This window comes from Styela clava, chromosome 7 (assembly GCF_964204865.1).
Source record: "Styela clava chromosome 7, kaStyClav1.hap1.2, whole genome shotgun sequence".
Lineage (NCBI taxonomy): Eukaryota > Metazoa > Chordata > Ascidiacea > Stolidobranchia > Styelidae > Styela > Styela clava.
Genome location: NC_135256.1, coordinates 14,764,629 through 14,789,388, shown reverse-complemented (window position 1 = coordinate 14,789,388; position 24,760 = coordinate 14,764,629). Strand labels below are relative to the sequence as shown.

Here is a 24,760-nt window from a genome sequence, read left to right as displayed (position 1 = left end):
ACTTGTTTTCTTCTTTCCCGGCGTCGTCTTTCCGCTTCAGTTTCTAAGATGATATTATTTTCCAAATCTATTGTTGCAATCCCAGACGTGGAATACCTTGGCGGAAGATCCTCGACATCACACGAACCATTGCTAGCACCAACTTGATTACGTGATTGAGCCGCGGCTTGGTCTTGCTGGCGTGAATATATACCTTCTTTACAAATCTCGATAACGCATTTACAAAACGCCAAAAATATGGCAACCAAGAACACAAGTCCAATCAATGGTCCAATGATTTCATACCATTGGAAACCATTTAAAGATGAACCAGAATCAGACGAAGTCGATGTAACGATAGTAGTGCTGACCAATGTCGTTGTTCTGGGTGATGCGTTCATTTTATAATATTTGTTATAAATGAATATGTGTGTAAACGCTAAATAAACATAAAAAAAAACATTTTTAAACAGATGTAAGGCGATTTTAATACAGTACCAGTGTTAGATAGTAAATGGTAGAATATCTTAAAGTTCGCCCGATAATACCGTTATCATCTCATGGTATCAAATGTTAAGTACTTTGGCAGAACTACTAGGGCTGGGTATTTTCGAAACATTGGTGTTTTGAAATCAAAACGAAATTTTCTCTTCGAAAGTTTTATTATCACGTCACCATGTAAGTCAGTGGTTCCCAAACTTTTCATTCCCGCGTACCATTTTTAATTTTGTGCAGCGTTCGCGTACCACCTAAGTTACACTTGACTAGAATATCTCAAACCATAAACTATGCACCTGTAGATAAGAAAACTGAGCATGTAGCAGCATTAAGATTTGACAAATGTCATTCCAGAAAGAGATAAAAACCATAAATTAAACAAAATGAAGCCAATTAAAAATTTTAATGAGATGGATGTAGTTGTTTTTTCTCCACCAGCTGGTCAATGCGAGGAAGAGCTTTGCTGACAGCGCATCGAAAGTCATGTTCTGGCGTTCCAAGACGATTTCGGCTTTTCGATTTGATGGCCATCAAAGCCGAAAACCCTTGTTCGCACTCCCACGTAGATGGAAAAATCAATAGCTGGGAAACAGCGTGACGTACTAGGTTAGAATACGATGATGCCATGCTCAACCAGAAATTGATTGGACAACATTCCTTATGTTTTATTTTTGCTGCCTCTTCAGTTTGAATGTCTATTAGTTCTTCTTGTTCCCCGGTCCCTACAGGCACATCAACCGGATCAATGAAAAATGGGTTGACGGAGTAAGCACAGTATGCAACATCAGGAAAGTAATTCAATAGCTCCGTCTTTAGTTGCGAAAGATGATCAATAATTTCTTTAGAAATGCCACCATCAGGATTTTTCTCAACAGAAGTGAGGCATTTGAACATTCCGTAGTTTTGATTGCTAACATTCCATGTCCAGAGGTCCAGCTCACGAATGAGTGCTCTAAGCTTTGAAATGAAATCTGTTACAGTTAGATTGGGTCCTTGAAACGACAGGTTAAAGTTGTTCAGAACTTCAAAAATGTCTGATAGATATGCCAATCTAGTAAGAAAATCTTTGCTCTCCAGGTCGTTTTGAAAATCGTGATTCTTCTCCTTGAAGAATTGCAGAAGCTCATGTCGCAGTTCAAACAGGCGCCTTGTTGCATTACCACGAGAGAGCCAGCGCATCTCCGTATAGAAGAGGAGACAGCTGTGGTTAGAACCGAGATCCTCACAAAGAAGTTTAAACAACCGAGTATTCAGAGCAGATGTTTTGACGAAATTTACTAGTTTGATAACTCGGTTCAAGCATGATAACATGTTCTGAGGTAGCACTTTCGCGCATAGGGCGAATCTATGAATAAAACAATGAACAAAAGTCACGTTTTGCGCCACAGCCGTCACATGAGCTCTGAAGCCTGATTTATGTCCTAGCATTGATGGAGCTCCATCTGTTGTACAGCCAATCAACTTTCCCCAGTCCAGTTTATTCACTTTGAAAAAACTGTCTAATGCTTCGAAAATATCCTTTCCCTTTGTTGTACCTGAAAGTTCTTTGCTCATAAGTAATTCAGTTTTTACAGCCTTTTCTTGTGTATAACGAACATACACAAGTAACTGTGCGTTATTTGTTACGTCCGTCGACTCGTCCAATTGAATGGAAAAACCATACTCTGAATCTTTCACTCCTGAAATCACTTGCTCAGCAATATCGACTGACATCTCTTCTATTCTATTCTTAACCGTATTGTTGGAGAGGGGAACACTTACTAGCTTTGCAGCCGCCTCTTCACCAAGTACATTTTTTACTAACATCTTTGCAGCTGGCATAATGAGGCGCTCTCCAATGGTATGTGCTTTCTGATTTTTTGCTATCAGGAGAGCGACTTCATAGGATGCCTTGACAGCACACTTCTTTCTCTGATAAATTGTGCCAGTGTTGTCGAAGCGCTGTCGTTTCACTTGCTCGCCCAGTCGCTGAAAGAAACTCTCATTTCGATCCTTCTTGTCGGGATGATTCGTGTCAAGATGTCGTTGGGGTAAGCTTGGTTTCATAGCCGAATTAGCAAGCGTTTTCATGCACACTACACATTGCGGCAAAACTTCTCCGTTGTGTTCAATAGCTATGAATCCGTACTTTATGTAAGCTGGACTGTAATTTCGTTTAGACATGTTGTCAATAGTTGAATTAAACAAAATTTCGCAATATTCACACACCGCAGGCTTTTGAAAGCAAGTACGAATAGCAACCGTACGTAGTCTGGGACGGCCGGTAAGGAGAGCGTTCCCGCCAAATATTTTGCTGACAGCATCGGTCAAAGGTCATGAAAGTTGGTAATTGGCGTTTGATCATCTTGAACAAAATAAGTGTTGCTTCATAAACGTGCGAAACCACAAATTAAAGGTAATTGAAACGCAACATTGCAAATTATTGAAAGTTGGTCGCGTACCACCTGAAAGACTCTCGCGTACCACAGGTGGTACGCGTACCACAGTTTGGGAATCGCTGATGTAAGTGAATCAATTGTTCTGTGCTAGTGGGGCCATACGCATCTGGAATACTTTCGACACAAGTGATGACGTCGACTTATTTATTAGTAAGTCAAAACATGATACCTCGACGAATTTCAGTTTGCATTTTCCATGACGTCACAAACGTCGAAACAGCGGCGTTTTGACATATCAGTGTTTCGAAACTCAGCCCTGATAACTTCATTGGGTCAACATGCCTATCTATAGCATCCTTGATATCAAAAGATTCGTTTTCTATTTTTGGTCAATTGTCAATGATATATTCCCTGACTTCCTTCGACTGGCTTACAGCTTATATTGATTCTAATATACTTTGAAATGAAGCTAAGGGAGATTAAGATATCAAAAACACCTTTTGTTATGATTGACAAGTATTCTGATATTTTTATAACTGACAATTGATAACAAAACTGCCCTAGTTTACATTAGAAATTTTTTACTATTAGGACTCCAGTCAGATCACATTTTTCTACAGTCTGTAATTTATTGTATATATAAATGTTATGCTCTGCTATAAACTTCGACGCACTTACTTCCCAGTATTCACGACCTATGTATTAAAACACCCCCACCTTTTATCAACGTGGAATCTTGTCTAGTTTACCAAAGTAGGGCACGTGAGGCTAAATATATGACATAACAGTTCAATAAAGTATTATGAACTATTTCATTGGATTAATCATTAGCGAAGTAGAGTCCTCCGTAACTCGTCAACGCAACCATTCATTCCGTCGTCCGTACGGGTTGTATGTACACTCCGTAGAATACTATAAAAACTTTTTTATATTTAATAAAATTTCATAGTAATTCATGCACTGCTTTTATTATAGCGAATTAAAATGACTTTGTCTCGTGAATTGGAACGTACCGTTCGGCGTGGTATACCCAAACCATCATTCGACATACCTTACATATATTCGGGGCAACGTCAGACCCAAATCCGGCGTGCTTAAGAGAAAATGGCATGAATATTAATAATATCATATCTTCACATTTTGTCAGCAATATTTTATATTGATACCGGATATTGCTATAACTAGAATTCGCTATTCTACTTCCGCGCCTCTCCCAATTCGACGTATTTGTGGTCCAGGTGATGGGCCAGGAACGGGAATAGGAAAAGTTATGCAAAAGTAAATATGCTTCTGTAATTATAAAACGATCGTTCATACAATGCAAGTCTATGTTAGTGTAATGGGAAATCCCATATTACTACATAGAATACATATAGTTTGTTTGGTTCGTCAATAAAATACTAAATACACTTTCATAGTGTATAACATGAATTCCCCGAACAACTGCCAGTCCAAACAAAAAAAATATACCAGAGAGTTTAATTCCGCGAAATTATAGGTTACGAATCTACTGCATGCGTATGAACTGCGTACGACTTACTGTAAATGTTAACTTTTTTCTATAATAGAATCGTCAAATTATCCAAAATTCACCTGATAGGTGTGACTATAATGTAAAATGAGGAAAACCACCTGATACAGTTCGGTTATCAATTTAAGTAAGGGTAAGATCAACTAGCATTAACGTATTCGGTCAATTGTTATTTAAACTTACTTTGAATATTCGTTCTCAATATTTTCCGATTAGTGAATAATGATATGATTTTTAAATTAGGAAGTATTTTATATACATCATATATACATTTTCATTCCGTAAGTTTAATTTATCAACCCCATAAATCGAACAAAAGATTCTTTTCTGAATAAAAGAAATATCATCCCATATACAATATAAACTATATTTTACATTCTGATGTAAAATAATAGACTATCATTATCTAAGTTTATACTTTAAAACTAGGGTTAATCTACTACTATGACCGTCGTAAGAGAAATTCACACGACTGTTTCTAAAATTTTCTCCACAAGTTTGTCTAGTCATGGATTGAGCCAAACAAAACAGAACAACCATAGAATATTTATTAAGCAAACGATACTATAAAATATTATTATATGTACTGCAAATATTTAATTTGTCGCGTCATATCGTGTTAAAAACTTTTCGGACGGATGAATGATGAGATTGCAGATTTTTTCATTTCATCATCGCCAACCCGTAAGGATTTCTAATTACGCAGACGTTTTCGCGGGTTACTATTTGATTCACCTATATGTATTATGTCGGATTAATAAAATATTATCGTGATGAGATAGAATATAAAACATTCAGACAGCTGGGTGTGGCATATTTTATTTTCGCACCAAAACTATCGGACGCACCTAACAGTGGGTACACCTTATAAAAGAATATGATATTCTGTCTTTTCGAAAATACCAGAATCAAAGTTTTAAATTAAATTTTTACCTGAAAAATATGTTTCTGACTAGTTTGCATAGGGTTGGTGTTGTTTCTGGCACCATAGTATGTAACAAACTCGAATTACGCTAGCTGATTTCCATTGCAAGTACGAGAAAAAAGTATAAAACTATTTACGTTTAACAACCAGTTTGTTTTGCATTTTCAGAAAAACACGATGTGACGTAAGATCGCAAATTATGTCATACATAAGAGAGATAAACAAGTTAAGGTAAACAAACACAACATAGGCCGCTCATAAAGTTGCAATGTACACATAAGAACATTTCACAAATATATTTTATACGCTGTCAGAGTCACGTAGACAAGCAATATTCGAACATCATGCATAGTAATTGACGATCATAAGTAATTGTATATTTGGACATACTTTCAATAATATATTACTTTAAAAGTGTTCGACTCTGAATTGTATGCCTGGTCGGGAACAAATTAGAATTAGATTTTTACAAAAGTAATAATTTCTGTGGGATATATAATCCTGTATCGACAAATATACTTTCGCAATTTCATTTTTTAACTTCTAGATTAGCTCAAATGCTTCAAAAAATATTTTACTGTTGTACTTCAGTTCTGATTTGTAAATTCAGTTTCGAATCGTTTTCGTTTGCTCAAATCTTTAAAGAACATGAGAATTTCATTGATAATCAGAACGATACGGACATTTACAGTATTTCACAGATCCCAAATACAATTTAAAGAATTTCTGTAGAATTGAGCGCAGTTGCACTAATTTTTTAATAATTTTCTCATTGCTTACGTTTGCTTAAACCCATAGATTTTAACAAAAATTAGGTCAAGTCATTGGAATACTATGGAATCAAGTAATTTTTGGTCAGTATTTTTATTTGAATTACCGTTCTTGACCTCTAATCGTTGACAGAAAAGTGGCTGCACAGAAAATATAATTATATATATTTAAATAATATATATTATATATTGTATATACAGTATAGAGCTATTAATATAGCTCTTAAAATCATAGTAATTAGTATCATTTCATTCGATTGGATTCAAATATTTTATGCTGAATAAGGTTACACAAAGAAGAGCAATTTGTGTAAACCCATTGCATTTATTAATTCAATTGACCAATCATCACCAATCGAGCATCGTCATCCTAAAGATCATTGTTTGACTTAGGGCAACAAAGCATTACACTATACCCATTATATACGCAGATAATACGCTTGTGACGTAGTATTTCCTCATGCTTGTCATTATGATCAGGTATACCGAATGTAAGTGATATATCCAGGAGCATTGTTTTCCTTGCTTATACCCGTATTAGGGAACAATCCGCAATGAGTTAACCATGATCTAACATTTGAAACTTTTTCGAACAGATTTTTCAGTCATGGTTGTAAACATTTCGTTTTTATGGTATCGCCCATTTTAATTTCAAGAAAATTGAGTATAATTCAATGGTCGTCCGAAAAGATTTATTTTTGTCGCATTAATTCAAAATTAGTCCCGACAACTTGCGTCATACCATCAGGTTTGCGAGCTTCAGCTCGCACAAACATTCAAATTAAGCATCAAATATTTTGCAATGCTACGTTATAGAATTGTATACAATATGCTGTCAATAAAACCCAATTATTCTGTTTTCAAAACTCCGACAATTTCATTTTGATAGCTCATTTTTATTATGTCATTTCAATGGCATTTTAGGGATTAAGCAAAAAAAGTTCAATGTTAGTTGATTTTTGAAAAAAAAAGATAGTAAGATAGTATGGCTCGAAGAGAAGTTACAATTACCATAAGCAATTTTACAACAAAGTATTTTATCAACATAAAGATTATAGAGACTCAAATTCAAAAACATGAAATATGAGACTGTTAAAATAAGTAATCGCCATCGTTTGACATACAGACTATAAGAGAAGAAGGAAAGTGAGACACTTCAATATTTACTAGCATTTATGATAGTCTTTGGCTACGATCTGGCTACAAAGACATTGAAAATAACAAAATTGGAATGCTAATGAATTTACAGGCAGAAAAACTAGAAAGAAATATTTCTTGCTTGATGAAAAATGAGATTTTCGCACGAGCCAAGAAAATAAAGTGCAAACTACAATTTATATCTTGTCTTATAAGTTTGAATATTTGGCCTTTAACATGACTCCTGTGTGTCTTATATTATTCACAATAAACTAAACAATATCATATAGCGATTGAAAATCTCAATATGTTACAGCGTAGTAATTTACAGAATTCTATCGGAATGTTAATTCAACATGTAATATTTACTTTCCTAATTCTCAGTATTGTTTCGTAACATTGTCCACAAGTCTTCCTTGATTACAGCAACGGCATTTTTACGAAATCATAGTTTTTTTTCACAAAGGTATGATAATAGGATATCACAGTTGTTATCATTCAATTTCCCATTGGAATGATACAATTGAACACAATCCTCATTATCATTGTGGTCGTCCGGTTGTTTATAACTCCAGTTAGTATCTGACTCAACATAACATCCACCATCCGCCCAAATAAAACTCTTCTCTTCTATTATGTCATCCACACCGATCCAAATGTTTTGTTTAATGCCCATGCTTTGAATCAATTCCCTTCAAAAAATGAATACTAAGTTTGTATTACTGGTATAGTATGTATTAGCTAAGTATTGTGAGAATGTAGAGTGCTGCTTAGTAAGTTAGTTAGTATTAATCACAGTAACTTTTACTTAAATTTGAGAGCATTTGTCCGAATTAAGCGACCAGAAACAATTTGTAAAAAAATGATGTGCAATAACGCATTAGCTACTAGCGGCAATTCCAGTTTTGTTTACATAGAAGAATAACAGAATTAATAAAAAAAATTAGAAAATCAAAATTATTAAACTAATTTGTGGAGATTTATTTTCGAAACTTTGAGCTAAATTATATTTCGATCCTCCAGCGGAGCTGGGCCACAACGTCATTTCCTTAGAATTAGATTGTACAGGGTCAAAAACGCAAATAAAAAAAAAAATATGAAGTTTTCACATTTCCAAGCCTGAAGCACTATTTGTTACCATGGGAGGACTTCCAAAATTGAGCAGAAATAGTGGCGTTCTGGCTACTTAGAGTTTAATGTATACCAATGACCGCGTTTATTGTACTAGTTTTAATTTTTTTTAAACCTGATAAGTAGTCAGTCAGTCAGTAGTTTATTTTATCACAAACCGAATGTAAACATTGACGAACAAAAGAAAAATAAAAAATTACATTTCAGTGTGAAGGGAGACGCGATACACCAGAGATGGTTATCGAGCAGCGTCACCTTTGAGGCAGTGAGTCTAATATTAAATCATAATGAGAAAGAAGTCAAACATAAAATACTAACAAAAGCCGGACTTGAGACGCCATTAAGCGGCCCGGTAGTAGTAGCGGTAGTAGAAAAGTTTTGATGATTATAACCGAAATTTAATTTTATTATAAAATGTTTATTCATATAGGTATTACATCCGAACGACGAAATCTCGAATTCCGGCAGCAGCGAGAGTTCCTCCTTCATTTTCGCAATTTGATTTCGCAGTTTCGTATTTTGCTCCATGTGTAAAATATTTGTAACAATAATTATTGCTCGCTTTATACCATCCTGGTGAACATGAAATTTCTAGAAGAAAGCAATCGAAACATCGATTAAAAATCAGATTATGTATCGTCGTATCTGACAAATATATTTCCAATTTTTATTTTATTTCCAAAAGTAATGTAGTATTAATACTTTCACATGGTAAATCAATTTCTCAACTTCTTGTCGACGTGAAAGTCTACCGAAAAATTTGGGGTTTGTGTATACGCATTGTATGGTTACTTCGTTTTATTATGGATCAATTCTAGTGAAACGTCACAACAGATGAGGTAAGGAAATGGTTTGCGTACTTTGATTGTTCCGACCGCGTGATCTATCGCATACACGACGAACGACATTAAAATATCGTTTCAAAATGACGTGTGCGCGATGGCCAAGTATTTAAAACCGTTAGACCTTTTTTTGGTACCCAAGGTTAAAATACTATAGAGTTAAAATCACATGCCTACTATCTCACTCAATGTGCATTGTAGGGTAGTCAATGCCCATCCGAGCAAAATTTGACATCTTATGAACTAGAACAAAGTGAATATTTAGGCTGTGAAACTATGGACATACAGCATCAATATTTCGAAAATCAGGCAATAAACTTCGCTTTTATTTATACTATAATTGAACACTAAAGATATCGAATAAAATAATTTTTGTTACAAGTGATTTTTAGTAAGGCATTTTAGTATTCCTATATACACATGTGAATGCTTAACGGGGCTAGTACCATTCGCTATCAATTGTGTTGTTATAGCGATCTCTTGTCCAGGATTGTCAGCCAAAAACTTCAGTAATTTTTTCTCCAATGCTTCTCTCAATTCTGCATCGAAATAAAATATATACAATAAACTTTGAAAAAATATAAACATGTGGTTGGACAATAAATTGAATTAGAAACTGATCTTTTAAAATAACAACAAAGTAACCAAATACTATAGCTTAGGTTATCTAGGTTCGTAAAATCCATCCTTAATATAAATAATATGATGCTGAATGATGATCGATCTAATAGAGTCTGTAGACCAAACACAATCTGGGAAAATTGATTAAATATGATTGAATAGCTTATATGTTTTTCTTCGATAAATGCCTCATTCACAATTTCTCAATATACTTTAGCAAATTCAAACTGCTTCTTGGGAGTCGGGTAGATTTGCAAGAAATTTCATCAAAAACCGTTGTACTCACCTTGCTCACTTTTAATCTGTAAAAATAAACAAATTTTTGAATTCATAAAAAAAAGAAATTTTAATAAAGTACGAGAGACCGAGTTTTTAGTTGAGTTTCAAATCATGTTAGAAGCCCGTCCAGGCTAGACTGATACATTACTTCATAACTGACTCATAGCACTTTTGCCTACACGTCAGGAGGAAACGATGGTCATTAACACTCCAGTATGCCATACCTCCGCATTAGTCTTCTGCAGCACGTTACAAATCGTATCGGATAAAGTTTAGTTTAGAACACTTACATATGATCAGAGAATTGAAACAAAAGATTGCGGTATACATAAATGAAACTCTTGCAACTTCAGGGTCTTGCAGTAAATTGGTCAGCCAAGCATGTTTTAACGGCTTGGGTAATCCGGGTATATGGAATATTATTGTACAAGCAAACACGTTTGAATAGAAAGATAAAACCTCGAAGCAATCAATCAGGAAATTTGCCATATTCTGATTTAATTTGCAGGAATTGCATGTTCACATACTTACCGATAAATGATCTTCCTTCTTACAGGAACCTTGGCCATCCTCAATAACCAACTGGACATTCGAAAACGGGTCATCTGAAAACGCATTATTGCATTGTAAAAAAAACAAATTTTGCTCATTTTCATTCAGTCCTTTATTTTCTCCGTACATTCACCATAGATGGGGGAAGGTGATGCAATTCATCTTAAGATCTGACGCGGTAAATTTTTATTTTTCAACTGAAGTGAGGCCGAATTCAGATCTACTCATCAAAATATATACACGAGAATATCGGTCAGAGACCGAAGACTTATCGATCAAAAGTTAGGGGATCCCCCAAAATAAAAACTGCGGTTTCGATTCATCCGCTCCCCAGCGATACCGTGTGTCCTATCACTAATTATTTAAAAATTCTAATTATACGACATAATTCATCCAAAATCAGTAGGCTTTTGGTCCGAGATATGATGAATCCACATGCAAAATTTGGAGGAGATTCAACTCCGATTTCGTGAGATATCGCGTAACATAAGAAAGTGTCTAACAGACAAACACACAGACAGACGAAAACCTATCAACATACTTACCGATCTTAAGATCGATGAGTAATACCTAAGTATACTGTACAGTTATGAAGATATTCGGAAACCAATTTCAGCAAACAAAAATTTTTAAACTTGCAAGATTTCTTGAATCATTGGAGCAACAAACTCTTAACACCACACACACAATGTTTAGACGTAGACACATTAACGCCATGGTGCCGCTCGATTTTGCATTGCTCTAGTCCCAACTAAAATTAAAAGGAATGCAAACAAGATTGGAGAATATCTTTCATTCTGACAAGACTGACATAGATATTTTTCTCAAATCAAAGAAATCCTACAAATATACATCCAAATGAATATTGACTATGAATGGTTCGATTATATACAGTTAATTTTAATATTCGCAAAAAACTTTTAAAAACTCACCAGCAAAAATGAGACTCGGTTTCAGTATCAAAAAAAATATTAATATCATATTACTTAAAAAGTTCATGTCGGTTAGTTTAGCTGCTCGAAATATACGGAATGAAGGAATTCTTTCTCATTCGACACTCTTCAACACAGCTATTTGGTTTGAACTGACTCGCTGTGAATGGTGGTGGATGTATAATAATGACTAAGTGCATTGCCATAATGAGTAATTTTTCTTCAAATTATCCATATATAATTAGTTGCACGTAGCATAATTCACTTTTTTGAAGCGCATGTATGAACAGGAACTATTTAGTCATGATGCCCATAAAACTTTAGTATCATACTTTTTGCAATTGCCATTACCTTTCCTTACAAGCATTCGTGATTGTCGTAGATTGTTGAGCTGTGTACGCGTTTGCACACGAAATGACTTCATAGATCACTTCCTTCGTCGCACAGATGCCAACCAAGCCAGGTCATGTGCTTGAAATTTCAGTAAACAATAGATGGATTTTGTAATACCTCACTTGACGAACATTCGTGGAAGCATAAAGTGGACCTTTGGAATGTTGCACTAATTATTGTTATTGCGGTTGTGACTGGGAAGCTTTTGTTATTATTGGACCTATCACTCTTATATTTCTGATATTAAAGATGAAACTCCCTCTCGGTTGCATATTATTTAATCAATATCTTTTTTATATTTAATAACTCTCTGTACCCTTTGTGTTACCCATGGTTTTTCTAATGTTCAACAATTGCGCGAATATCACATCACCATTCACGTTCTCAGCGATCAGGTGGGCACCGCCAGATTGATAAATTAAATAATTTGAGAATATTCATATTTATTTGTCGGAAAAATTACAATTTTAATATTTCATGTATACTTTAACTTTCTTTGAGATTTTCGTATGTATTGCCCTTGAGCATATGTGTTCTATTCAATCAAAGGCATGAATGGAATCATTTATACCTGAAGCTTTGGAGTAAGCTAAAGCTTGAAATGCGGAGCAAAATGAAAAAAAAAAAAAAAAAATCTTTGACGATATGCAGTAGTCAATAATCATCATTTTCATGTCCATATTACCCCAATCAATATCCCGTACTCTACCTGACCCATAACATGAGTTGAATATATCTATATTAGGACTAAAATTTATCTGGACACACTTAAAGAAATATTTGCTTCGTTTTACACGACATATCTGAATCTGAAATACATCTTTTTTCTTTGATACACAATAACGCATTCAGACCACCAACATTGAAAACACGTGAGGTTTATTTCTTTTCGTATTATTCATCTTGAATAAATTGGTCAGAAACTACATGTAAACGCTACTTTTATAATTCACTTGATAGGCCATTACTGTTAATAAATTAGTTTATAATGGGAAAGAAAAGGTTTTAATATTTATACTAGCAATCTATTATTTTGCAAAAATCTTTTGCAGTAATTTTAGTTATGCTGAAATAAAACAATTCCCATTTTTCTCAAGTTTGACAGAGTTTGCTAACCAATATCGATCTTCTAAACTGGATTTTTTATCACGACTGACATTTAACAATCAATTGATTTTGTTATTAATTATATATACGTCTATAACATTATAGGTCATATATACAAGTATATATAGTAAAAATGTAGTTAACCGTGTGTGGACACTCACTCTCTTTTGTGGGAAAAAGTTAAAACGTCTTTCCATATCCCTAATTTTTTCAAATTTTAAATTTGTTTTTCACATAGATAGTTCATCAGATAGCTACATGGAGCATCATTCAATTTCCATCCATACCCAGGGGAAAAATGTCCACAATCTTCATTGCTATAATTGTCGGGTTGGTTTGTATACCAATCTGTATTCGCTTTAGTAGAGACGACACCATCTGCCCAAATGAAGTTACCCTCCCGCTGAAGATCATTCAAGCCGATCCAAACGTTACTTCCTCCAGATTTTATCAATGAAATCAGTTGACTAAAATTAAAAGATAATGCGCTTAAGTTTGGTTCATCATTAAATACAAAACCAAATATTCAGCGCCTCTCATCTAATTATACAAAAAATACAAACTTCTACATCAAACTTTCATACAGAATTATACAGATCCCCTGGATTTCTAAATTATTTCTCCAGAAATGAACAGAATCTATTTGTTTACACCTAAACTTCAGTTTGAGTTCGAATGTACTCAAATTTATAGTAATCAAGGACAACGTTTTGCTTAAAAGTTATTTCGCGGCGTTAAAGACAAACGTACATTCGCGCATACAGACGCGCGAAATTATCAACTAACTACTCGCAAACATTCTTCTCTTAAGATTTTCCTAACTTTTACTGCGATCGCGAGCATGCTTTGACGAATTGTTCGAAGATTGTTCTGATAAAAACTGTCTTTTAAATTCCTCAAGCGTTGAAAATATGAGGGGTTCAAGTGGGGTGTTGTTTGATAAATATTGCTCTCAAATACAACTCCTTCGAATCCAATATATGAAATTATGGGTCTTTCTAACTTTTTAGTTTTGAAGCATATTCATCTCATGTTAGAGTACAATGTTTAGTTTTGCTCCTTCGTGTCTACTATTTAAAATCATTAGACTTTCTTACCTTCGAACAATAGAATCGCGGACTCCCGCAGATGCAAGATTCGCTCCCATTCTCTTACAGTTCGATCTAGCAGTTTCATAAGTTACTTCATCGTGAAATAATATGTAGAAAAAATTGTTGCTAGCTTTGTTCCACGTAAACATCTTTTCTAGATTGCTGATTCTTCGAGTGCAGTTCATTAATTCTGTTTGAAACATGGTGATATTGACTTTTTATTAAATATTTGAGTGGTAGGCGAATTATGATCATAAAAATCATCAAATATTACGAAAATTATTTAAAATAAACCTCTCTGTAAATGTTCTATATCATCACGATTTGAGTTCGTCCTCTCCAAAGCTTGAAAGTTTTCTGCAAATTTCGTTTCTAGCCCATTTTCAAGAACTGTAAAACAAAGATAGCTTCATGTTATATCAAACGATATTCTTCCAAAAATATGACTCACTAATAGGCAGGGTTACCATATCGTACTTATTTCTAAGATTTGTGCTTATTTTCTAGCTTACATCTTATAAAGTAACGATGTGCTTATTTCTAAGAAAATTGCTTATTTTTGAGTTGTGTGCTTATTTTGTCTTAGAAACATGGATAAGTCGTCCTTGTTTTGCGTACAAAGCTGAAGTTTGCTCTCGCCACAAGCTCGCTCTCAGCGCGAACCGTTTATGTTCACTGTAAGGATTGCGGTATTTCCAGGCAAACTGTGACACAGCAGTTACAATAGTTGTTGCTAGTTGCAAGGCATGGGCGACTGTTTTTAGGGACAAACCATAATTTAGAAAATGAGTAGATGTAAACATCAGTTCATTTCGAATTTGAAAAGGAATTTGCTAACTTTAAACAAAGTCGAAAAGGTAGAGCTATGCTCACTGCTGCTATTGCGACAGCGATATCAACTAAGAGGCCATGAGGAAAACAGCAATTAGTGTCCACACCACTACCACAAAACACGAAAATTTTGCAAGAAGCAATGCGGGTAACCAAAGTATAAAGACATTAGAGCAGTGGTCGGCAAACTTTATGTGGCTTTTTGCGATTTCAGGGCTGCATACAACCTTGTTCGAAGCGACTTCTACTAAAATAAATAAAACAAATACCAAAATTGGGAGTGCGGGAGAAACTCGTACCCCCCCCCCCCCCCCCCCCAAATAACCTTTTGACACCCGTGCTTATCTTTGGCTCTAGTTAAATGGTAACCCTGCTAATAGGGCTGTGCGGAGTTATAGATTGCTAATTTTGCTTTGAGAACCGGAAGTGATTTTGCTCAGTGAGTAACAATAAGTAACACTAGATGTTGAGCATCGCGAATAAGTAATGTAGGTTTTTTGCTGAAGTATGAAGTTACAAATAGTACCCATTTTTAACAAATAGAATAAACCGCTATGCATTTGATTTTGCAAAATTCTTAGTGATAGATCTAGAATCCAAATCAGCATTCGACACATTAAGAAATTACAAAACTGACAGAGAAATGATTTTTCATAGAAGTTTGTCAATAGTCACCTTCAAATTGTTTTGAAATAGTCGAATTAATGACTCCGTAGTTTACAATTCCAGGAGGTCCCCTGGGCCCAGCTTTGCCGACTCGTCCTCGTTTTGCAACTTGGTTAGTTCCAGTTGAGTAGTCTTGTCGGTTCATACAATATTGATGCATCTGGTACACCTAAATTGATATATTCTATAATTATATAACCTCATATTGTTTTAGCATAATTGTTGCAATGAAGTATTTATTTTATTTTAGTTCTATGGACACTTGCATATATCAACCATACTGGCTTCAATTGCACTTTGTAGACAAGTTTTCAATTTTTATTCATAATATTTCTAATCGACATAATAACGTTGGAAGATTTCGCAATTACAATTATTTTGAGAAAATTTAGCGATTATCATTGTATGCAATTAGTAGCGCCATTAATTTGTTCAGGAGTATAGTACTGGTAGTAGTATTGGGTATTTTGTTTTACCTGCGAGCAAAGTCCGACTCCTTCTTGTCCAAAAGAGGATTGCAAAAGGCAGATACAAATTACAAAGAATAATTTTATTAATTTCGCCATATTTTCAGAGGAAATAACTTAGTCTTCCAATAAAAAGAAACAAAGATACATATGGAGTATCAAAAACAATCTTTTAAATAATTTAATATAACAAAAACTAGAGCTTAATGAGTAACACAAAATGAATGAATAAAATTCAACCACATCGCTTTAAAGGAACATTTAGTTCTACAACGTTTTGTTATCCTTAACTGCGTGTTTCCTCATCATTTAACACAGTGACACGGTTGATAAAACATTTAAGAAGGCAACGATATTTACAAAATTAGTGAGGCCAAGTTATGGATTTTCAAAAAAGATATATCCCTTTTCCGCAAATAGATTTAATCTAGAACGGATTGGTTGGAGAATGTTGTTAAACGGTCAGAAATGTTTGGAATGGGTGAGTGAGCAAGCAAAATTTTCCTCTGTATATTTTTTAATAGCTCTAATTAGTGCCGCTTACAACTCTGCAACTCGGACGAACCTAATCTGCATCTACGGCAAAATAGCAACTGATGCTGCCTCCACACTTTCGTTTTCAAATATTATTTTGCAGCATTGTTTACTGGAAAATCGTCTTCTTCATGTATTCATGGTCTATCAGTATGTCTGTTTTATGTTAAACTTCAGACAACATCATCTTCAAGATATTTGAAATACTTGGTGCTTAAAAACTATTTGGTTTTAACTTTTATAAGAAACCATGCCGTATATATCTTTGAATCTTTCATCGTGGCAATCTCGAAACGCCATTGAAAATTCATTCGATGCGGGTTAATTGTATGAAGAAAATCTATGTGAATCCTAAAAAATTTTGGTTTAATATAAACCAGATTTGTGTTACAGCATATTGTTGTAACATTTCTTTGAATTAAATTATTTGAAAACACTTTTTGTCTGGATTCTGTTAACGTTGTTTTATCACTTAACAGCTGAAACACCCATTCAAAACGATTCCCACTCCTGTTCATGGTAAACATCAAATTGTCTATATCTGTTTGAAAGGAGGATTAGCTGATTAGAATTTAGAAGCAAATATTTATGATAAAAAATTTTGTTTTAGCATGTTACCACCTACCAGTCTCTTTGTAATGGATTGATTTCTAAATAGCGATTCAAAACTTCAGAATTAAATGTTCTTCATTGATTCAAATTTCATTAGAGAGCGCGGACTAAAGAATTAAAAAATAGTGTGTAGTTAATTTGATAATCATTAATGGAAAGTGGTCAATAATTTCAAATTAAAAAAAAAAATATGAATTATTTTTTTCTCAGTTCTTTTGGTTTGAATCCATATCCCCTCATATCCATCCCATATATGGGATTCTCACAGAGTGTAACTCCGTCCAAACCCCTTTTATATCATGAAAACATTTGCCGTGGCATAATAACGTTTTTCGATAATACATATGTGTGCGAATCCGAGTTTCCGCACATGAATTTAATTGAATTAAGTAACCAAAATCGTCTGATCGGGTGAGGGCAACACAAAATATCGCATCTGTAGGATTCGAATCCCAAACTATTCGATAATGGGTTTTGGTCCTGGCTAGGCTTACCATACGTCCCGCTTTAGGCGGGACAGTATCGCTCTTTGGCGTTTTGTCCCACCGTCCCGACAAGTCAGTCAAAAGTCCCGCTCTTGCGTTCAGCCATCCAGCATAACACACTAACATGCTCTTGTTAATGTTGTTGCTGTGTGGCTGAATTGCTGATTACTGAAGGTGAATGCGTTATTTTGTTTGTTTGTTGTTTCCCACTAACATTGTTAGCGAACGTATCACATGTAAAATCTATTTTAATTGGTCCTGTTCGGACATTCACGTGAATGTAACATTGATCAACGTCTTTTTGAAGGTGGTATCTACAGAAAGGCGTGCTTAGGGAATAAGTAAAATTTCAATGCTTGAAAACGGCAGTCTAATTCTTTATTCCTTTGGCTGTACATAAAAATATCTAAATTCGGATCATTTGTATCGTTAGCGTCTATTCCTTTCTATTTTCGAACTGAACCCGATATTTAGACAGAGAATATGCGCATGAACTCTCGATGACAATATGGTCAATGAAGACAGCCGGGATGGCTTTAAATGTAGGCCTATGTATAACGGCTCAGCACCATACGATGGCGATGCGCTCGTTAGGGTGATTGGAATAGATAAGATCGTACAGGCACTTTATATTTGATGACGCCGTACTGTCTGAGTTTCTTTCAAAGTTCGAAATGATTGTCCAAAGATGTTTATTGTTGAGTCAAAATAGTAGTCAAATAATGATGAAATAGTTGTCAAACAGTAATCCGGTAAAATACAGTGCTATTACACAGGAGGGACCAATAATAACTATACGAAACAACAGGAAATAGAATTATATAATGTAAATTTAAACTACGCTCAATTAATAATATTCCTAAAACCCCCCGATTGATTAAGATACAAATTTATACGTCCTACCCCCAGCCGGCCCACGCCGAAAGAGATCCCGCCAACACCAAAATGGTCAGGGTTCAATGCCCTAGCTAGGTTACCGTTGCCTGTTTAGTTACAATAATAGCGGTCACTGTTTAGAATCATGGCCGCTACACTATGTAATAAAATCGGAAACTGTAAAGTTACAGGATCACAGCTAAAGGGTCGTGTCTTTGGAGACGTCCCGCTTTGAAGGCCAAAAAATATGGTAACCCTAGACCTGGCCAATTTTAGGGATTGCAAGACTTGAGGAAAAGATGCAGATATTGCCTAAATACGTATGATCCACAGTCTACTTTTTTATAATACACCTATAATGTTTGACCCATTCATTAAAAACGTATCTCTATTTCTGGCCTAGATGCTATCATAGCCAAAATACAGCCTTTTCGTTGCATTTCTCGATTGCACAAGTTTGGATTGCACAAAACTAATTTTCTTACTTTGTGCATAATACTTGAATTAGCCTCCAAATTGAACACAAACAAAGTTAAATTTTTCGAACATACCCATAATTAATGTTGTAATTGGAGATAACAAGATAACTTTGCAGAACAATTTCGTGACAAAATGTTAAAAGTGGATTATATTTAGCTATATTTTTATGATAAACACGTCATTGTTGTCTAAGATTACGTGACATATTCAGTTCACTAAAATTAACTTTGTTCACAAAACCTTTTTCGTGAATTTTATTTCTTGGAGACGTTTGGTGGTCGTTGCACATGATAGATACGCTTCAACAAACATAGTCATCAAATTAGACTTTTAAAGACAACGATACAGATGGAAATGGGAAATAAAATATAAAATTTCATGAAATGAATTCAATTTAGAATAAGTTGGAAAGTGGTTGAATTCAATCAATTGCATCAAGCAACAAAAATGTCTAATATTTTACATCATATAATATATTATCTGTAAAACACGTTTCCTTTATTTCCTGGTCACATCTGCGAGCAAAAAATCCCCAATAAGTCCAGTAAACTCTAATTCTATCTGAAAACACTGAAAGAACAATTTTCTGTTTTTTACACAACTTAATTAAGATATCTTTTCCTTTTATACCTTATAATAACGCATCAAGACCACTAACATTGAAAGCACGTACGAGTTATTTCTTTTTATCTCAATCATCTTGAATAAATTTGCCAACAAGGCGTAAACGTAACTTTCATATTTCATTTGACAGATCATCGAATACCATCGCTATGATTGAAATAGTTTATCATGAGAAAACAAAATGTTTTAATATTCAAAACGTCAGTGCATTATTTTGCAAAAATATTTTTTAGTTATTTTAGTTATGTTCATATTAAAACTTTCTAGCCAATGTCTACTAGATTTTTTCTATCCAACTGGTGACACATATTAATCAAAAGATTTTGTTATCAGTTATATATACATCGATAACGTCACGGAGTCATATAAATAGGTATATATAGTAAAAATGTAATTGTTCTTGTGTGGACACTCACTCTCTTTTGTAGGAGTATGCCGTATCCATATCCCGTTTGCAACTTTTAAATTTGTTTTTCACATAGATATTTCTTCAGAAAACGACATCCAGCATCATTCAATTTCCACCCCATCCAAAAAGAAAACTCTACACAATCTTCTTCCTTTCTCGCATTGTCTGGTTGGTTTGTAGACCAATCAGTATTCGCTTTAGTAGAGACGACGCCATCTGCCCAAATGAAGTTACCCTCCCGCTGAAGATCATCCAAACCGATCCAGACTTTACTTTGTCCAGATTTGATCAACAAAATCAGTTGACTAGAATTGGAAGATAATTATACCAAAAATACAAACTTTTACATCAAACATTATACGGTACACATGAATTTCCCAATATGTCTACGGAAATGAAGATAACTTATTGGTTTACACTTGAACTTCTGTTTGGGTTTGAATGTACTCAAAAGTTTCAGTAATCAAGGACGTTTTGCTCAAACGTTATTTATTCTTGACATGTTTCCAGTGACCTCCGCGGCATTAAAGACAAACGTACATCTGCACAGAGAGATGCGCAAAATTATCAACTACTCGCAAACATTTTTTTTTCAAGATTCCTAAGTTTTACTGCATTTGCAAGCATGCTTTCACGGATTATTCAAAGATTGTTCTGATACAAATTGTCTTTCAAATTTCCTAAGCGTTGAGAATCGGAGGGGTTCAAGCACGGTAATAAGGTACCCGACTTCACACTTCTTGCAGATACGCCTTTTCTGAAACCGCTTTATCAGCACTGTAATAGCGTTCGATATTGACGATTTCATACTAGTCTTTATTTAACGCAATACGAACCGATCATGCCATTTTTGGTTCTGATGGAGCGCACTTTCTGCAGTAAGGTCCTTTTTATGATACGAACAGTGTCCAAAAAATAGTGATAAAATCGTATAATATTCTTTACACTCGGTAAAATACACGGCATGGGTAGCCAAACACAACACAATCGGTCCGCTTTAGTTGTAGAACGAAAATAAAAGAGCTCAAACGGCGTAGACGCACGGACTTTACGTGGCCTTGCTGAGGATGTTCCGGATATCACTCGAACAACGGAGAAAAATAGACAGGGAAGACTAGTAGTACCAGTTAGACCAGGCCATCCTCTACACATTAAATCCCACCCTTGACTTTTTATAGATCAATTTAAAAAAAGGCTGATAACGAGGAAGTGTGACGTCGAGTGGGATAAACATGAATATGCTTTAAAATAAAATAATTCGAACATTTGCAATTGGAGGGTGACAAAAAAATTTGTTTAATGTTTTCAACACTTCCGTTCATTTATAATCGTACACGAATGTTTTAGTAATTGTTTGATACATATCGCTCTCAAGTACAACTCCTTCGAGTCCAATATTTGAAATTTTAAGACTTTCTTACCTTCGAATAGTAGAATCGCGGACTCCCGCAGATGCGAGATTTGCTCCCATTCTCTTACAGTTCGATCTAGCAGTTTCATAAGTTACTTTCTCGTGAAACAATTTGTAAAAAAAATTGTTGCTAGCTCTGATCCACGTAAACATCTCTTCTAGATTGCTGATTCTTCGAGTGCAGTTCATTAATTCTGTTTGAAACATGGTGATATTGACTTCTTATTCAATATTTGAGTGGTAGGCGAATTAGGATCATAAAAAACATCAAATATTACAAAAATTATTTAAAATAAACCTCTCTGTAAATGTTCTATATCATCACGATTTGAGTTCGCCCTCTCCAAAGCTTGAAAATTGTCTGCAAATTTCGTTTCTAGTCCGTTTTCAAGAACTGTAAAACAAAGATAGCTTAATGCTATATCACACGATATTCTTCCAAAATGTGACTCACTAATAGGGCTCTGCGAAGTTATAGGTGTGGTAAATTTTCATTGAGGCAAAAGGGCATATTCGGAAATATATTTCATAAGCGAGTAACAATAGGTAACACTAGGTGTTGTTAGACGGTTAATACAGCAGGAAAAAAGTTATGTATATTTTTGTGGCTAAAGTATGAAATTACAAATATTACCGGTTTTTATCAAATAGAATAAACCGCTATGCATTTAATTTTGTAAAAAGCTTAGTTATAGATCCAGAATCCGAATTGGAACTCGACATATTAAGAAGTTACAAAACTGACAAAATGACAGAGGAAGTTTGTCAATAATCACCTTCGAATTGTTTTGAAATAGTCGAATTAATGACTCCGTAGTTCAATATTCCAGGAGGTCCCCTGGGCCCAGCTTTGCCGATTTGTCCTCGTTTTGCAACTTGGTTTGTTCCAGTTGAGTAGTCTTGTCGGTTCATACAATATTGATGCATCTGGTACACCTAAATTGATATATTCTATATTTATATAACCTCATATTGTCTTATCATAATTGTTGCAATGAAGTATTTATTTTATATTAGTTCTATGAACACTTGCATATATCAACCGTAATGGCTTCAATTGCACTTTGTAGACAAGTTTCCAATTTTCATTCATAACATTTCTAAAGTTTGAATATTTAGCAATTACAGTTATTTAGACGGAATTTAGCGGTTATCATTGTATGCAATTAGTAGCGCCATTAATTTGTTCAAGAATGTAGTATTGAGTATTTTGTTTTACCTGCGAACAAAGTCCGATTCTTTCTTGTCCAAAAGAGGATTGCAAAAAGCAGATACAAAGTACAAAGAATAATTTTAATAATTTCGCCATGTTTTCAGAGAAAGAACTCAAAAGTCTTTCAATACGTAAATGAAGATATATTGGATTTCAAAAATAAAATGCTTATTATTAATTCAATGAAGCTTGATGACTAAACAAAAAAAGTGAATATAATTTAACCACATCGACATGAGGGAAGATCTATTTCTACAGCATTGTGTTATCCATACAAAATCAGGGAGACCAAAGTTATCACAAAATTATTCACCTAAAAATATACACCATTTTTTTTTTTGCTCATCCATTTAGGCGAGAGTTGGTAAACGGATAAGAAATTCAATTCGGATTCTATTTTGAGTATGGAATGAGTAGGTGAAGATTCTAGTCTCTAAATCACGATCTTAATATTTACATACGGTTTTTTAATATATATTCAGATTGTCACATGCAAGTAAAAGTTCCCATCTGTATATTTTTAATGGCTCAAATTAGTGCCGCTTACAACTCTGCAACTTAGACGAACCTAATCTGCATCTACCACAAAATAGCAACTGATGCTGCCTCCACACTTTCGTTTTTAAATATTATTTTGCAGCATTGTTTACTGGAGAATCGCATTCCTTATGTTTTCATGATCTACCAATATGTCTGTTTTTTGTTAAACTTCAGAAAATATCACCTTCAAGATATTTGAAATACTTGGTGCTTGAAAGTTATTTGGTTTTAAATTTTATAAGAAACCATGTCTTATATCTTTGAATCTTTCATCGTGGCATCATTGTAGGCTTTCATCGTAGCAATCTCGAAACTCGATTGAAAATTCATTAGAAGCGGGTTAATTGTATGAAGAAAATCGAAGTGAATCTTAAAAATTTTTGGTTTAATATAAACCAGATTTGTGTTACAGCATATTGTTGTAACATTCCTTTGAATTGAATTATTTAAAAACACTTTTTGTCTGGGTTCTGTTAACGTTGGTTTATCACTTAACAGCTGAAAACACCCATTCAAAACAATTCCCACTCCTGTTCATGGTAAACATCAAATTTTATATATCTGTTTGAAAAAAGGATTAACTGATCAATTATTTTTTTTTCCAGTTCTCTTGGTTTGAATCCATATCACCCCCTCGCCCCTGTACATACAAAATGATTTAATCATAGATATAATATATTGATGTTTTATTTAAAAACGAATACATAATGCTCTTCATTATAAATATAAAATAGCTTATGGCCTGCGATCGATAATATTTAATTATTGCAGCACTTACATGGTTTCGAGCTGTGCAGACATGTTTTGAGGGGAATAACGAACAAGATGCTGGTTTGCAATTTTTCTCGCATTGGATGCCTTTGATGCCGCTGGAAGCAGATCGAAATATGGGATTCTCTCAGAGTGTAACTTCGTCCAAAATCCTTTTATATTGTGAAAACATTTGCCGTAGAATTATAAACGTTTTTCGATAATACATATGTGTGCGAATCCGAGTTTCCGCACTTGAATTGACTTGAAAATATCGCTTCTGTAGGATTCGAATCCCAAACTATTCGATAACGGGTTTCGGTCCTGGCCAATTTTAGGGATTGCAAGACTTTAGGAGAAGACGCAGCAAAAAGATCCAGATATTGCCTAAATACGTATGAGCCACAGTCTAATTTCCTAAAATAAAAATATAACCTTTGACCCATTCATTAGAAAAGTATCGCTATTTCTGGCCTAGGAACGCTCACTGCATAAATCCAGCCTTCCGATAATGTTTACATTGCATTTCTCGATTGTACAAGTTTTGATTGCACAAAACCAGTTTTCTTACTTTGTGCATAAAACTTGAATGAGCCTCCAAATTGAACACAAACGAGGTTAAATTTTTCGAACCTATGCATAATTAATGTTGTAATTGGAGATAACAAGATAATTTTGCAGAACAATCTCGTGACA

The 24,760-nt window shown here is 34.4% G+C and overlaps 4 protein-coding genes across 4 annotated transcripts; all 4 read right to left on the bottom strand.

Annotated features, from left to right (window-relative positions):
- Window positions 1-657: 657 nt before the first annotated feature.
- LOC144425294 (zinc finger BED domain-containing protein 5-like) lies at window positions 658-2,976 on the bottom strand. The gene has a single exon (XM_078114874.1). The coding sequence runs from the start codon at window positions 2,638-2,640 to the stop codon at window positions 880-882; it is 1,761 nt and encodes a 586-aa protein (XP_077971000.1). The 5' UTR covers window positions 2,641-2,976; the 3' UTR covers window positions 658-879.
- A 3,582-nt stretch (window positions 2,977-6,558) lies between these two features.
- LOC120327545 (alpha-N-acetylgalactosamine-specific lectin-like) lies at window positions 6,559-12,493 on the bottom strand. The gene is made up of 6 exons (XM_039393866.2): window positions 11,576-12,493; window positions 10,623-10,696; window positions 10,099-10,114; window positions 9,638-9,730; window positions 8,787-8,940; window positions 6,559-7,910 (listed from the first exon to the last, which is right to left on the bottom strand). The coding sequence occupies exons 1-6, from the start codon at window positions 11,640-11,642 to the stop codon at window positions 7,664-7,666; spliced, it is 651 nt and encodes a 216-aa protein (XP_039249800.2). The 5' UTR covers window positions 11,643-12,493; the 3' UTR covers window positions 6,559-7,663.
- Window positions 12,494-12,889: 396 nt separating this feature from the next.
- On the bottom strand, window positions 12,890-16,243 carry LOC144425271 (C-type mannose receptor 2-like). Its single transcript, XM_078114828.1, has 5 exons — window positions 16,140-16,243; window positions 15,673-15,832; window positions 14,461-14,556; window positions 14,173-14,356; window positions 12,890-13,542 (listed from the first exon to the last, which is right to left on the bottom strand). Exons 1-5 carry the CDS (start codon window positions 16,227-16,229, stop codon window positions 13,293-13,295), a joined length of 780 nt encoding a protein of 259 aa, XP_077970954.1. The 5' UTR covers window positions 16,230-16,243; the 3' UTR covers window positions 12,890-13,292.
- A 3,015-nt stretch (window positions 16,244-19,258) lies between these two features.
- On the bottom strand, window positions 19,259-22,934 carry LOC144425279 (collectin-11-like). The gene is made up of 5 exons (XM_078114841.1): window positions 22,781-22,934; window positions 22,338-22,497; window positions 21,860-21,955; window positions 21,572-21,755; window positions 19,259-20,455 (listed from the first exon to the last, which is right to left on the bottom strand). Exons 1-5 carry the CDS (start codon window positions 22,868-22,870, stop codon window positions 20,203-20,205), a joined length of 783 nt encoding a protein of 260 aa, XP_077970967.1. The 5' UTR covers window positions 22,871-22,934; the 3' UTR covers window positions 19,259-20,202.
- Between the last annotated feature and the right edge of the window lie 1,826 nt (window positions 22,935-24,760).